Source organism: Papio anubis, chromosome 9 (genome assembly GCF_008728515.1).
Source record: "Papio anubis isolate 15944 chromosome 9, Panubis1.0, whole genome shotgun sequence".
In the NCBI taxonomy this organism is placed as follows: Eukaryota; Metazoa; Chordata; class Mammalia; order Primates; family Cercopithecidae; genus Papio; species Papio anubis.
The window spans coordinates 116,767,645-116,783,151 of record NC_044984.1 but is presented as its reverse complement, the minus strand read 5'-3'; the positions used below and the strand labels follow the sequence as shown (position 1 = coordinate 116,783,151).

Here is a 15,507-nt window from a genome sequence, read left to right as displayed (position 1 = left end):
TAACAGTTTGAAATGATTACTTTATCAGTGGTAGAAATTCTTTATGACCCAGAGGTCTCAATTCAGATGCATCACAATCGAGAAGTTGTCACCTCTATTTTTGATTATTCTGCCTTGTGCTCTTTGTACCTGTTTCAGTTGGAGTTGGAAGAAAAGGTGTTGGTTCATACAAATATTCAGAAACCTAGTCTCTGAGGGCGGATATTAACTTCTTAAAGGACTGTCGTATTTTTAAATTTTTGAGACGGAGTCTCGCTCTGTCGCCAGGCTGGAGTGCAGAGGTGCAATCTCGGCTCATCGCAGTCTCCGCCTTCTGGGAGCTAGGATTACAGGCGCGCACCACCACACCCAGCTAATTTTTGTATTTTTAGTAGAGACGGTGTTTCGCCATGTTGTCCGGGATGGTCTTAATCTCCTGATCTTGTGGTCTACCCGCCTCGGCCTCCCAAAGTGCTGGGATTACAGGCATGAGCCACTGTGCCCAGTGTAAGGATTGTCCTTAAGTAAATAAAAACTTGGAAAACCCTGTGTTTCTGTATGCTGGGTGCAAACACTTGATACATTGTCCCTTACCCCCCCCTTTTTTTTGAGACAGGGTCTCACTCTGTTGCCCAGGCTGGAATGCAGTGGCGCAACCTTGGCTCACTGCAACCTTGGCTTCCCGGGTTCAAACGATTCTCGTGGCTGAGCCTCCAGAGTAACTGGGATTACAGGCATGTACCACCACGCCCAGCTAATTTTTTTTTTGTATTTTTACTAGAGAGGGGGTTTCACCATGTTGGCCAGGCTGGTCTCAAACTCACCTCAAGTGATCCGCCCGCCTCGCTCTTCCAAAGTCCTGGGATTACAGGCGTGAGCCACCGCGCCCGGCCCGTTTTCATCTTTTATTTAAGTAATGCAGTACGTAAACAATGGAACTTTTTTCTAAGTTTGACTGTGAGTTTAAGTGGAGAGATGATGCGCCCCCTCCCAAATAATTTTCTTATTGCTTTGCACCCCATAAAGCACGTCAATGTCAGAGAGACATCACATCCTATTTTTTGAAGTAGACTGCGCTTTTAAAACCATTGTCCCTGTGTGTTCTGTTTTTTTACCCTCTGTAACAGTCACATGTCCCTGTTTTCTTAAACGCATAAGACCTAGAATCTTTTTTTTTTTTTTTTTTTTTTTTTGATGGAATCTCACTGTGTCACCCAGGCTGGAGTGCAGTCGTCTGATCTCAGCTCACTGCAACCTCCGCCTCCCAGGTTCAAATGGTTCTCCCGGCTTAGCCTGCTGAGTGCCTGGGACTACAGGTGCGCACCACCACACCCGGCTAATTTTTGTAGTTTAGTAGAGATGGGGTTTCACCATGTTGGTCAGGCTGGTCTCAAACTACTGACCTCAGGTGATCTGTCCGCCTCAGCCTCCCAAAGTGCTGGGATTACAGGTGGGAGCCACCATGCCCGGCCAAAATCTAGACTCTTAAAACACTTTCACGGCTGGGCGTGGTGGCTCACGTCTATAATCCCGGCCCTTTGGGAGGCCGAGGAGGGTGGATCACAAGGTCAGGCGATCAAGACCATCCTGGCTAACATGGTGAAACCTCATCTCTACTAAAACTACAAAAAATTAGCTGGATGTGGCAGCATGCACCTGTAGTCCCAGCTACTCAGGAAGCTGAGGCAGGAGAATAGCATGAACCCAGGAGGCGGAGCTTGCAGTGAGCCGACATTGCGCCACTGCACTCCAGCCTGGGCAAGAGAGCAAGACTCCGTCTCAAAAAAAAAAAACAAACAAACAAAAAAAACACTTACTTTCTTAGAGACTAGGAGCCCTTTATGGGTCTACTAGGTATATGCCCTTTCAAATTCTCTTTAACTGGGATGTCTTTAAGACAGCTTTGCAGAAATGAGCCATCCTGTACATATAGGTTGTAAGAACTTGAAATTGCCAATCTGGCTGGGCATGGTGGCACATGCCTGTAATCCCGGCACTTTGGGAGGCCGAGGTGGGCGGATCAGCTGAGGTCAGGAGATCAAGACCATTCTGGCTAATATCGTGAAACCTTATCTCTACTAAAAATACAAAAATTAACTGGGCGTCATGGCATACGCCTGTAATCCCAGCTACTTGGGAGACTGAGGCAGGAGAATTGCTTGAACCCAGGAGGCAGAGGTTGCAGTGAGGCGAGATCATGCCACTGCCCTCCAGCCTAGGTGACAGAGCAAGACTCCATCTCAAAAAAAAAAAAAAAAAAAAAAAGTTTGCCAATCTGCAGTGAATTTTAGTCACAGGTACAATATTTAACTGCTTTAGATCAATTTTCATTATTAAAAACATTTCTGGCTGGGTGTGGTGGCTCACACCTGTAATCCCAGCACTTTGGGAGGCCGAGGCGGGTGGATCACTTGAGGACAGGAGTTCAAGACCAGCCTGGCCAACATGATGAAACCCCATCTCTACTAAAAATACAAAAATTAGCTGGGGGTGGTGACGTGTGCCTGTAGTCCCAGTTACTCGGGAGGCTGAGGCAGGAGGATTGCTTGAGCCTGGGAGGTGGAAGTTGTAGTGAACCGAGAGTGGGCCACTGCACTCCATCCTGGGCAATAGGAATGAAACCCTGTCTCAAACAAACAAACAATTTTTGTGCTTTTAGTATGTATTCTTATTAGGGAGAATAGAAGTGAATCTTTAACCTTTGAATTCACATTCACCTTGCAAGATCTCTTTCTCGGAAGGGTGGTTACTGAGATATGGTCTGAGTGGTAGCAGGCGTTAGAGCGGGAGTGATTCTCGAGCCGGCTTGCCGTGATAGTTTTCTGCGGTTCCTGTGACAGTGACCGCCCTTTGTGCTTTGCGTGAAGTGTCGTACAGCACTAACTTCACCACTAACCTTTGGGATTCATTGCTGGGGTCCTGTTTTGTTTTCGTTCAAGATCCTGGTAACTCACTCACTCTCTTCTACCACAAGTGAAATTTTTTTCCTTATATGGATATTTTGAATATTCTTACCTTAATGAGGCAGGTTATAGGGGATTGCTTACTAAAAGGAATAAATACAGAAAGCATGTTTTTATGTTTTGAGAAGGCTGTGGTCTTGAACTGTAGGTATACCCAACCTCAGATTTCCTTCTTTCTTTTGTTTTGTTTTTAGAGATGGGGCTCGTTCTATCACCCAGGCTGGAGTGCAGTAATGTAATCGTGGCTCACTGCAGTCTTGGCCTTATGGGCTCAAGCCATTCTCCTGCCTCGGCCTCCTGAGTAGCTCGCTCTATAGGCGTGATCCACCACACACAGTTAATTTGTATTTTTTTGTAGAGATGGGGGTCTCACTGTGTTGCCCAGGCTGGTCTCAAACTCCTGGACTCAAGCAATCCTCTCACCTCAGCCTCCTAACGTGCTAGGATTACAGGTGTGAGCCACAGTGCCCAGCTTGGAAGACAGATTTTTATGTCATTTACTGTTCAAATAATGTGTAGTGATAAGAAGTGATATCTGAGTGGAAAATGGGGAGCTTGGATTCTTAGAATTAGTAATACAACTAACATTTGTGATTCTTGTATGGACTGGTGGTGGTGCATTCAAATGGTGTTCCAACTATTTGAAACATCCCCCAGGTTCTGGTGTTTTCCAGGCATTGAGGCTATGGCAGTATCTAATGCACTAGATACTAAATCTTGACTTTATGGAGGGTAGAACACATTTTTGTGTTGTTGGGAGGAAGAATAGTCCTGCTTTCACAGATGTCATTTATTTTTCATGTCCTAAAGCTGACATGAAGTTCTTCTTATTTTATTATTTTTTTTTGAGACTAAGTCTCGCTCTTGTCCCCCAGGCTGGAGTGCGATGGCGCGATCTTGGTCCACTGCAACCTCCGTCTCCTGGTTCAAGCGATTCTCCTGCCTCAGCCTCCCGAGTAGCTGGGATTACAAGCATGTGCCACCACACCCAGCTAATTTTTGTATTTTTAGTAGAGACAGGGTCTTACCGTGTTGGCCAGGCTGGTCTTGAACTCCTGACCTCAGGTGATCCACCCGCCTTAGCCTCCCAAAGTGCTGGGATTACAGGTGTGAGCCTCCATACCTGGCCTTGTTCTTTTTTTTAGACAGAGTCTCACTTTGTCACCCAGGCTGGAGTGCAGTGACACGGTCTCAGTTCGCTGCAACCCCCGCCTCCTGGGTTCAAGCACTTCTCCTGGGTTTAAGCAATTCTCATGCCTCAGCCTCCCCCAGGTAGCTGGGACTACAGGCATGCACCACCATGCCCAGCTAATTTTTGTATTTTTAGTAGAGACGGGGTTTTGCCATGTTGGCCAGGTTGGTCTCGAACTCCTGACCTCAAGTGATCCACCCGCTTTGGCCTCCCAAAGTGCTGGGATTACAGGCATGAGCCACGGCACCCGGCTCTTTATAAATTCTTTGGGCTTAGATGTCTGTCATATAGTTTTCTGTCATCTGTAGCAAGCAACAACTGTAATTTTTGTTTGGTATTGGGTACACCCCAGCTGGTTTGTAGAGTCATTTAAATACTTGAGACTATTTTTCCCATTCATTTTATTTAGTAAGCATTGTTTATAAAGTGCTGGGTAAAACATAAAGGTGACTAAAATAGTTTCTTTCCTTGAGAGATTTCTAGTGTGGTGGAATATGTGAGTTACACACGTGGCCAAGTATGCAAGGGGCTGTTGCAGGAGCACAGACTTGCCATGGGTAATGGAAGGATGAACAGATTTTCACTGTGAGGACTGGAGTAAGTTTTGTGGGGCAGATGAATGCCTCAGTTTGCCCTTTAGCCAAGTTTCAGCAGCTGAAGACTACAAGACTTGGAAAGGACATTGGAAACAAAGGGGACCCCCAGCTTTGAAAACATGGAGGAGGGGAAGCACCAAGGCTGCCGTACAGGTGCTTGGGAAGTCAGTCGCGTAGGTGATTTATGTCCATATCATTGAGAAGTTGAACCTCAGATTACTTCTGGATGGATAACTTAGCAGTGGTTCTCAAACTTTAGCATCTGGGCTGAGTGTAGTGGTTCACGCCTATAACCCCAGCACTTTGGGAGAATGAGGCAGTAGGATTACTTGAGCCCAGGAGTTTAAGACCAGCCTGGGCAGCATAGTGAGACTCAGTCTCTACAAAAAATAAATTTAAAAAAATTACCTGGACTTGATCGCACACACCTGTAGTCCCAGCTACTTAGGAGGTTGGGGTTTGAGTCACTTGAGCCCAGAATTTGAAGGGTGCAGTGAGCTACGATTGTGTCATTGCAATCTAACCTGGGTGACAGAGCAAGACCCTGTCTCTGAAACAACAGCAACAATAAAAAACTTGAACATCCAAATTGCCTGAAGGCTTGTTAAAATACAGATGGCCGGCCGGGCGCGGTGGCTCATGCCTGTAATCCCAGCACTTCGGGAGGCCGAGGTGGGCAGATCACGAGGTCAGGAGATCGAGACCATCCTGGCTAACACGGTGAAACCCTGTCTCTACTAAAAATACAAAAAATTAGCCGGGCACGGTGGCAGGTGCCTGTAGTCCCAGCTACTCCTGAGGCTGAGGCAGGAGAATGGCCTGAATCTCGGAGGCGGAGCTTGCAGTGAGCTGGAGATCGTGCCACTGCACTCCAGCCTGGGCCACAGAGCCAGACTCTATCTCAAAACAAAAACAAAAACAAAACAAAAAAAACAGATAGCTGGCCTACCCTCAGAGTTTGTTTGTTTCAGTAGGTTTGGGATTTGCATTTCTAACAGACTTTCAGGTGATGCCGATTCTGTACATTTTGAGACCCTCTGCTGTAGAGCCAGTGCTTCTGATGACTGCTTTATAGAAATGCATGTTTTATGTATAGTTGACTCTTGAACAACATGAGTTTGAACTGTGCCACCACACCCAGCCCTCTGACATTCTTAAAAACGAGTGAGGTCTCTAAAGAGCTTTTGTTTATGTATGTTATGGCTGTTAACATTTACCATATTAGAAATGAAAACTTGAGAATGTTTAAAAATATTAATTCATTAGAAATAATAATAGGCCAGGTGCAGTGGTTCACGCCTTTCGTCCCAGCACTTTGGGAGACTGAAGCAGGAGGATCGCTTGAGCCCAGGAGTTCCAGACCAGCCTGGGCAACATAGCAGACCGCACTTCTACACAAAAATAAAAATTTGGCCAAGCATGGTGGTGTGTGCCTGTCGTCTCAGCTGCTAGGGAGGATGGCTTGAGCCCAGGAGGTTGAGGCTGCAGTGAGTTGTGATTGTGCCACTGCACTCCAGTCTGGGTGTCAGAGCAAGACCTTGTTTCTAAAAAAAAAAAAAATATGTAAATGAAAAGGCATATATTCAAGGGTTGAAATTTAACAGAATTATTTATCTCCTTTATGAAATGCTTCATCACATTCTTAAGTGAAGTAGTCCGCCCCGCCCCCACAAGCACTCTTGATGTAAAATACAGAAAAGAATAGTACAGTTTGGTTCCATTGCCTTGAAACAACATGTACAGTTCTTATCTACCATTGCTTTTGTACCATCAGTGCAAGTGTCAACATAGTGAAAAAGGCAAATGATGTCTTAGTATTATTATGAAAATAGTTTTGATTCTCTAAAAGGGTCTCAAAGGTTCCCTAGGAGTGGACCGACCACACTTTGAGGACCACTGTATTATAATAATGAAAGTCAGGGGCTGGGCACGGTGGTGCCCGCCTATAATCCCAGTGCTTTGGGAGGCTGAGGCAGGAGGATCCCTTGGGCCCAGGAATTCAAGACCATTCTGGGCAACGTGGCAAAACCCCATCTCTACAAAAATGTTTAAAAATTAGCTGGCTGTGGTGGCATGCACCTGTAGTACTAGATACATGGGAGGCGAAGGTGGGAGAATCACTTGAGCTCGGGAGTTAGAGGCTGCAGTGAACTGTGATCGTGCTACTGCACTCCAGCTTGAGGAACAGGGCGAGACCCTGTCTTAAAAAAATCAAGTCACAATTGGCAGGATGATCTTACCCTCAGCTTTGTAAGCTCAGAATCTCTGTCTCTCTTTTTTTTTTTTTTTGAGACATATTGCCCAGGGCTGGTCTCAAACTCTTTGACTTAAACGATCCTCCTACCTCGGCCTCCCAAAGTCTTGGGATTACAGGTGTGAACCACTGTGCCAGCCAGAATCTCATTTTTTAAAAAAAGTCGTTTACTCAGAGATTAGATTATTGAATCACACAAATTGAGAGATTGTAGTTTATAAAAAATAACTGTGTATTTATAATCAGAGAAATGCCAAAAAGACACTATTCTCTTTGGTCACTGTTGAAAACCAAAACTGTAATCTGAGCATAGAATTTTGGAACACTGACTTGACTATTCGAATGCCTATTTTTATCCAGCTTTGCGATCCTGACGAACCTTTTCCGTAACAATGGTGTACCTGCTCCATGGACTCACTGTCTCTTTTCAAGAGAACCTTTTTCCATTGTTAGTCAATAGACATTTTCTTCATAGCTTCCTTTTTCTAGACTTTTTGGACTAAATTTTTTTTTTTTTTTTTTTTGGAGACAGAGTCTCACTCTGTCACTAGGCTGGAGTGCAGTGGCACGATCTCGGCCCACTGCAACCTCCGCCTCCCGGGTTCCAGCAATTCTCCTGCCTCAGCCTCCTGAGTAGCTAGGACTACAGGCGAGCGCCCCCATGCCCAGCTAATTTTTGTACTTTTAGTAGAGACGGGGTTTCACCATGTTGGCCAGGCTGGTCTCGATCTCTTGACCTCGTGATCCGCCCGCCTCGGCCTCCCAAAGTGCTGGGATTACAGGCATGAGCCACCACACCTGGTCTATACTTCTTTTTAGTTTGGCAACACATAGTTACATTTCTTCATTTTGATGTATTTTCTTTTTTTCTTTTTTTGAGATGGAGTCTTGCACTTGCCCAGGCTGGAGTGCAATGGCGTGATCTTGGCTCACTGCCACCTCTGCCTCCTGGGTTCAAGCAGTCCTCCTGCCTCAGCCTCCTGAGTAACTGGGACTACAGGCGTGCAACACCACATCTGGCTATTTTTTGTATTTTTACTAGAGATGGGGTTTCGCCATGTTGTCCAGGCTGGTCTCAAACTCCTGATCTCAGGTGATCCGCCTGCCTTGGCCTCCCAAAGTGCTGGGATTACAGGTGTGAACCAATGCTCCTGCCCAAACCCAATTCTTTGTTTCTTTCCATCCCAAACTCTTTAAGCTCTTGACTCTGTAATTCAAGTTGTGATCGTGAAACTTGTCTATCACCTGCCTTTTCTCTGCATTCTCTTTCCCTCCTTGTTATGCTAAAACTTGGATGGCCCCTGAAGACACTGCTCTTCTGTACCCCTCTAAAGGGGGCTCCTCAGGGAAGGCACATGGGGTAGCTGACCATGTTGTTTCCTGCTGATATGTTACTGTTTCTCTATCCTTCAAATATTCAAGGTCCTTTCAAGTGCTGCCACCTGTTACCCCCTCCTGCAGCTGACATCCACTGACTTCTGTCTCTTCCTTTCATTCCTTTTCACTTTCCCTTCTTACTGCCAACACCTCCTCCTCCAAATATAGACATGGGCAGTCCTACCAGCAGTCCCTTCAACACTCAGGCCTCTGAGTTCCATCCTGTGGTCAAAGGGATGAAACTTCTCACTCTAACCACCACCTCCTATCCTTTGACCCCTTGCTATATTCTTAGAGGTGGAGGGTCCTCAAAATGGCAGCATTAATACCTCCTGGGAGTGCAAGAAAGCTGAAGCTGCAGTTTCACAAGATCCTGGGGAGATTTGCATGCACATCTGAGCATCCAGTGTCCTCGCTGCAGCGGCCCGTTGTCGGTTGCCCTCACGCCTTTTCACTGTCAGTTCTACTTTGCCTTCACGTCCCTTTTTACCCATCTCAGATATCCTGTCCCATTTTAGTGACACCTTTCAAACACCCTTTAAAAATTATCACTGGCCATGTGCAGTGGCTCACGCCTGTAACCCCAGCATTTTGGGATGCCAAGGCGGGCGGATCACGAGATCAAGAGATTGAGACCATCCTGGCCAACATGGTGAAACCCCGTCTCTACTAAAAATACAAAAATTAGCTGGGCGTGGTGGTAGGCGCCTGTAGTCCCAGCTACTCAGGAGGCTGAGGCAGGAGAATTGCTGGAACCCAGAAGGCAGAGGTTGCAGTGAGCCGAGATCACGCCGCTGCACTCCAGACTGGCGACGGAGCGAGACTCCGTCTCAAAAAGCAAAAACAAAAACAAAAAAGAGAAAAAAACAATTACCACCAACAAATTTTGATTATGGTTGAATTTAGGTATCTTCTTTGTGTCTGTGCCTGAACAGAAATGTGTTACAAGAGAAAAAAAGGAGAAACTGAAGATAATGGTTTCACTTTATTTTTTATTTTTTGAGATGGAGTCTTGCTCTGTCACCCGGGGTGGAGTGCGATGGTGCAATCTCGACTCACTGTAACCTCTGCCTCCCGGGTTCAAACGATTCTTCCACCTCAGCCTCTTGAGTAACGGATTACAGGCGCCTACCACCATGCCCAGCTAATTTTTTATTTTTAGTAGAGGCGGAGTTTCACCATGTTGGCCAGGCTGGTTTCGAACTCCTGACCTCAGGCAATCTGCCCTGGTTTCACTTTAAATTCATGACCGCAAACCTCACATCATACCTACTTGGTAGTCCTACTATGGTTCCCTAGTAAGCTCCCTTTTCTCTGCTCCGAGACACACGTGTTGTGTGTTCAGCACTCTCTCAGCCACCCAGAGCTTTCTCCCTTCCTGCCACCCGGCTGCTGAAAAGAGGGAATAGAGTCTTTTGCACAGTAGTTCTTCAGGAAATATTTGTTGAATGAATGGATGACTATCTTGTGGGTAGATTTTCTTTTCCTTTTTTTTTCTTTCTTTTTTTTTTTTTGGAGACAGGGTCTTAACTCTGTAGCCTAGGTTGGAATACAGTGGCGCGATCTTGGCTCACTGCAGCCTCTGCCTCCCGGGTTCAAGTTATGTTTGTGCCTCAGCTGGGATTATAGGCCTGTGCCATCATGCCTGGCTCATTTTTGTATTTTTAGTAGAGATGGAGTTTCACCCTGTGGACCAGGCTGGTCTTGAACTCCTGACCTCAAGTGATCTGTCCATCTCAGCATCCCAACGTGCTGGGATTACAGGCGTGAGCCACCACACCCGGCCTATAGGTAGATTTTCTTCAGAGCTAGTGCGTTAGGCAGAACACCAGGTCCCAGAGAGTGCCACCACTTTGTTTTTTTTGTTTTTTTGGGTTTTTTTTTGTTTTTTTGTTTTTTTGAGACAGAGTTTCACTATTGTTGCCCAGGCTGGAGTGCGATGGCGGCTCACTGCAAGCTCTGCCTCCCAGGTTCAAACGATTCTCCTGCCTCAGCCTCCCGAGTAGCTAGGATTACAGGCACCCGCCACCACGCCCAGCTAATTTTTTGTATTTTTAGTAGAGATGGGGTTTCACCATGTTGGCCAGGCTGGTCTTGAACTCCTGACCTCAGGTGATCCACCCACCTTGGCCTCCCAAAGTACTGGGATTACAGGCATGAGCCACTGCGCCCGGCCCTTGAGTGCCACCACTTCTTTAATCGAGTAATGTTGGGAAGGTTACTTAACCTTGTAAATCCTCATTCTCTTTATTCCTGATTGGACTAATGGTAATTGCACACCTGCCTTCACAACTAAAACTTGAGACACAGGCAGTTTTGAATTTGTGCTATGTGAGCTCTTGATGTCATACATATGTAGGTCATTCTCTTTTTTTTTTTTTTTTTTTTTTTTTTTGAGACGGAGTCTCGCTCTGTCGCCCAGGCTGGAGTGTAGTGGCCGGATCTCAGCTCACTGCAAGCTCCGCCTCCCGGGTTCACGCCATTCTCCTGCCTCAGCCTCCCGAGTAGCTGGGACTACAGGCACCCGCCACCTCGCCCAGCTAGTTTTTTTAGAGACGGGGTTTCAGCGTGTTAGCCAGGATGGTCTCGATCTCCTGACCTCGTGATCCACCCGTCTCGGCCTCCCAAAGTGCTGGGATTACAGGCTTGAGCCACTGCACCCGGCCGTGGTCATTCTCATAGTAGCAGAACTGATGTTTTTCATCTTGATGTGTGATATCTCCTATGTTTGAATGTTAAATTTAGTGAAAAGAGATGAACTTTGGAATCACAATACCTGTGTTCACATCTCTGCCACTGAGCTGAATGACCTTAGGAGACAGGTGATTAACAAATGAGGAAACACATCTGTTAATTTCTTAATTGCTATAGCATTTCTTCATTTGTAAAGAAGAGGTAATAATAGTGGCTAATTCATAGTAATGCAACGCTCAAATGGGATAGTAATTCACATAAAAATTATTTCTGAATTACAGTGTTCTGTGTGTTATGGTCCTTACGTGTTGGGAGGGTGGGGGAGAAGGGTAGTTTGTCTTATTTTAGGTCCAAATCTCCTGATTCATTGAGCACAAGTGTCAAAAATTCAAATATGCCCAGCTTATTAGTGAGGCAACAGTGTCTTTTTTTTTTTTTTTGCACACTTTTTGGAATTGATTAGTTTCAGTGTGACATTCACTGACCTTGAAACATACAGAGATGTTGCCTCCTGGTCATTGCATGCTGTGGGTACCATGACAGAGACTTTGATCTTTTGTTTTTCAGTGAATTTTTCAGAGCAAGCCTGACATGCCAGTCATTAATAATGCATGAAAAAGACACTATAAATTGGAAGATTTAAAAAACCAACATGGGTGTTGTTGCTGCTAATTCTTTTATTGAGACAGATTAGATTTTTCTCCTTCATTAAGTCTTGGTCGCAGTTCTCTGCTTTAGGATTGAAGGAACGCAGATGGACTGACAACTAGAGGCGTGAGGATTGGACAACAGAGCCCTAGACAGAGCTTTGGTTAGTCTTTGGTTTGTGATGACCACATGCTTCTGTGTTTTAGGCTGAGGCTTGAAGATGGTCAGATGTTTGTGAGTTTATGATACTGAGCTGCAAGATTTGAAAGTTCCCTAGTTAGGTCTTGTGGTCGTTTTCAAAATTCCTCTTTAGGGAGTGCTTGACCTGAGCCCAACAGTTCCCTGTTTTGCCCAAGTGAAATAGTTTAGGGAGTATTTTGTTCTTTCATTTTGTCACCATAAAAGGTTTTCCAGGACCACAGTGCCTGCTCCATCTGTTCTCTGTCAGTTCTCCCTGGCCCTTGTCACTCTATGATGTTGGTCCAGGGTGAAGAGTAGGGAAGGCCCCAGAGAATTTCTACATTTAACCTGTCCGCATCCTTCTCAAATTTTATGGACATAGACATGGCCTTCGTTGGCTGAGTCTAGAGGAGACTTGGCCAATCCCTTCTATCTGTCTGAGGCAGCAGCAGGAACAAATAACTCTGCTTGAATCTTGCAAGCTGTGTGGTGAGAGTCTGACAGTAAAGCAGGTGGTTTCAAACCTGACTCTGAATCAGAGCTACAGCCTTAGCGTAGGGACTCCCACCCGGATCTCTCTTTCCCTCATCACGGATGGCGGTGGTGATGGTGGTAATGGCGGTGGGGAGCCTGGGACTTTTATATTCATAGTCAGGATAGTGACTTCTGTCTTCAGGTAAATGCCAGTTCTTACTCTGTCCTTCAGAATCTTCTCCCAAATCACACTTATTTATTTATTTATTGAGACAGCCTCACTCTGTCGCCCAGGCAAATGTCAGTTCTTACTCTGTCCGTCAGATTCTTCTCCCAAACCACACTATTTATTTATTTATTGAGAGATAGTCTTGCTCTGTCACTTAGGCTGGAGTGCAGTGTGCGATCTCGGCTCACTGCAGCCTCTGCCTTCTGGGTTCAACCAATTCTCCTGCCACCGGAGTACCTGGAATTACAGGCTTGTACCACCATGCCCAACCTCCGCCTCTGTTTTCACATGGCCTTCTTTCTATGTGTTCTCATCTTCTTTTTTTTTTCTTTTTTTTTTCGAGATGGTGTCTCGCTCAGTTGCCCAGGCTGGAGTGTAGTGGTGCAATCTTGGTTCACTACAACCATCACCTTCTGGGATCAAGGGATTCTTGTGCCTTAGCCTTCCAAGTAACTGGGACTACAGGAGGCACGCGCCACCATGCCTGCCTAATTTTTGTGTGTGTGTGTGTGTGTGTGTGTACACACACACACATACATATATATAGTTGAGACAGAGTTTCGCTCTTGTTGCCCAGGTGGGAGTGCAATGGCACAATCTGGGCTCACCGCAACCTCCGCCTCCCGGGTTCAAGCAATTTTTTATTTTTAGTAGAGACGGGGTTTCACCATGTTGGTCAGACTGGTCTGGAATTCCTGACCTCAGGTGATCCGCCTGCCTCGGCCTCTCAAAGTGCTGGGATTACAGGCGTGAGCCGCCGCACCCAGCCATAATTTTTGTATTTTTAGGAGAGATGAGGTTTCACCACGTTCACCAGGCTGGCCTTGGACTCCTGACCTCAAGTGATCCTTCCACCTTGGCTTCCCACAGTGTTGGGATTACAGGCGTGAGCCACTACGCCTGGTCACTTCTTTTTATAGGGACACTTTTCATTGGGTTTTGGGCCTACCAAGGGAATCCAGGATGATCTTATCTCAAGATTCTTAATTATATCTGCAAAGATGCTTTTTCCAAATAAGGTCACATTCACAGTTGATAGGGGGACATGTCTTTGGGGGAGGGCACTGTTCTGTCTGCTGCAGTGGGCTGCAGGTGCCTGTGTCATCACTGGCCAGATTCTTTGCCAGTGGCTGGTGTTGGCTGTGAGGGAGACAAGATGAGAATGTGAGGTCTGTGCTTCATCATCCAAGCTCTGCTCGCAGAGAAAAATGCAGAACACCGTCATTTGACAGAGAGTCATTAAATGGCAGCATTTTTCTCTTTGAATTGTTCTGTTTTTAGGTATTATATCTGAAAATATTTCCCTATATTCCAAAACCCCAAGGTCGGCTTCAACTCACTTTCTATGGAGGTAAAGAGAAGATGACAGGATACTATTTTACCTTAGCCCAAAAGTCATAGATTCATATCTGGTCTTGAGTAAACCAGCAGTATATTACGTTTTTCTAGATAGAACCAAGGTAATTTTCCCTCATGACTTCCCAGCTAGGGCTTTTTCTTACATAGTTTTAATCTTCCTGTAGTTTAACATATATATAGTTTTATATTGTAAATTGCATAATTCTGTGGATTTAAAAAATATAGCTAATACAGACTTGTTGTAGTGAAACGTAAGCAATATACAAATGAAAGTGAAAAACTGAAAGCTTCCTTTTCCTCCCCCCATTGTTTGGTGTAGATTTTTCTGAACCCTCTTTTAGGGATTGTGTGGGTTTTAGGAGCTGTACTCAGCTGAGAACGTTAGATATATAAAGCAAAGCAAATACCTCGTTTGTCTCAACTGCTTGTTTTTGTTTTTGTGTTTTTTGTTTGTTTGTTTTGAGTCAGGGTCTTGCTCTGTCGCCCAGGCTGGAGTACAGTGGTATGATCATGGCTTACTGCAGCCTCAAACTCCTGGGCTCATGAAATCCTTCCCCCTCAGCCTGCTGGCTAATTTATTTTTATTTTTGTTTTTGTAGAGACAGGGTCTTGCTATATTGGTCAGGCTGGTCTCGAACTCCTGGCCTCAAACAATCCTCCTACCTTAGCCTCCCAAAGTGCTGGGATTACAGGTATGAGGAGTGGGTCATGGCACCCGGCTAACTGCTTGTCTTGAGGATAGTAAATTGCCTTTAAATCCATTTCAGCAGCATTTTCATGTTTTTAATAACCAGAGTCTTCTAGGTTCCTAGGTTCAGCCTGGAGATGGATTATTGTCAAATAAAAGGAAAGCTTTAGTCTGTGAAAGCTACATGTTGTTCCTACTTTCTCCTATAGATTATAAAATCTATTTATTTCTCTTTTCAGATTTAATCCAGAGACTGACTTCACTATAGAAGCCACAGTTGTATCGATGGTTGGGGAAAGATAGTGGCAACAAGCAAAGGAGAAGCAGCTCTGACATACAAAGAAAATGAGTATGCTAAAACCAAGCGGGCTTAAGGCCCCCACCAAGATCCTGAAGCCTGGAAGCACAGCTCTGAAGACACCTACGGCTGGTAATACTTTACACTTTTCCTTTATGACAAATGAACTATCTTATATGCAGACTTCAATTTGATTTTTAATTTTAAAACATTATTTTATATATGTTCATATTCTTGAAAATATTTGAAAGTTTTTTTTTTATTATTGTTATTTTTTTGAGACAGAGTTTCACTCTTGTTGCCCAGGCTGGAGTGCAATGGCCCGATCTTGGCTCACTGCAACCTCCACCTACTGGGTTCAAGCGATTCTCCTGCCTCAGCCTCCCGAGTAGCTGAGATTATAGGCATGCGCCACCACGCCCGGCTAATTTTGTATTTTTAGTAGAGATGGGTTTCTCCATGTTGGTCGGGCTGGTCTCAAACTCCTGACCTCAGGTGATCCACCCGCCTTGGCCTCCCAAAGTGCTGGGATTACAGATGTGAACCACCACGCCTGGCCTTTTTTTTTTTTTATGG

The 15,507-nt window shown here is 45.4% G+C and overlaps 1 protein-coding gene across 15 annotated transcripts in view; it reads left to right on the top strand.

The window, feature by feature from the left end:
- Positions 1-15,507, top strand: part of CLIP1 (CAP-Gly domain containing linker protein 1) — a 152,605-nt gene that overhangs the window by 28,851 nt on the left and 108,247 nt on the right. For all 15 annotated transcript variants that reach the window (XM_009181909.3, XM_009181908.3, XM_009181905.3 and 12 more), the window contains exon 2: positions 14,873-15,063. In XM_009181909.3, the coding sequence (XP_009180173.2) occupies positions 14,979-15,063 (85 nt within the window). In that variant the 5' untranslated portion in view covers positions 14,873-14,978. The remainder of the gene's footprint in view (positions 1-14,872; positions 15,064-15,507) is intronic.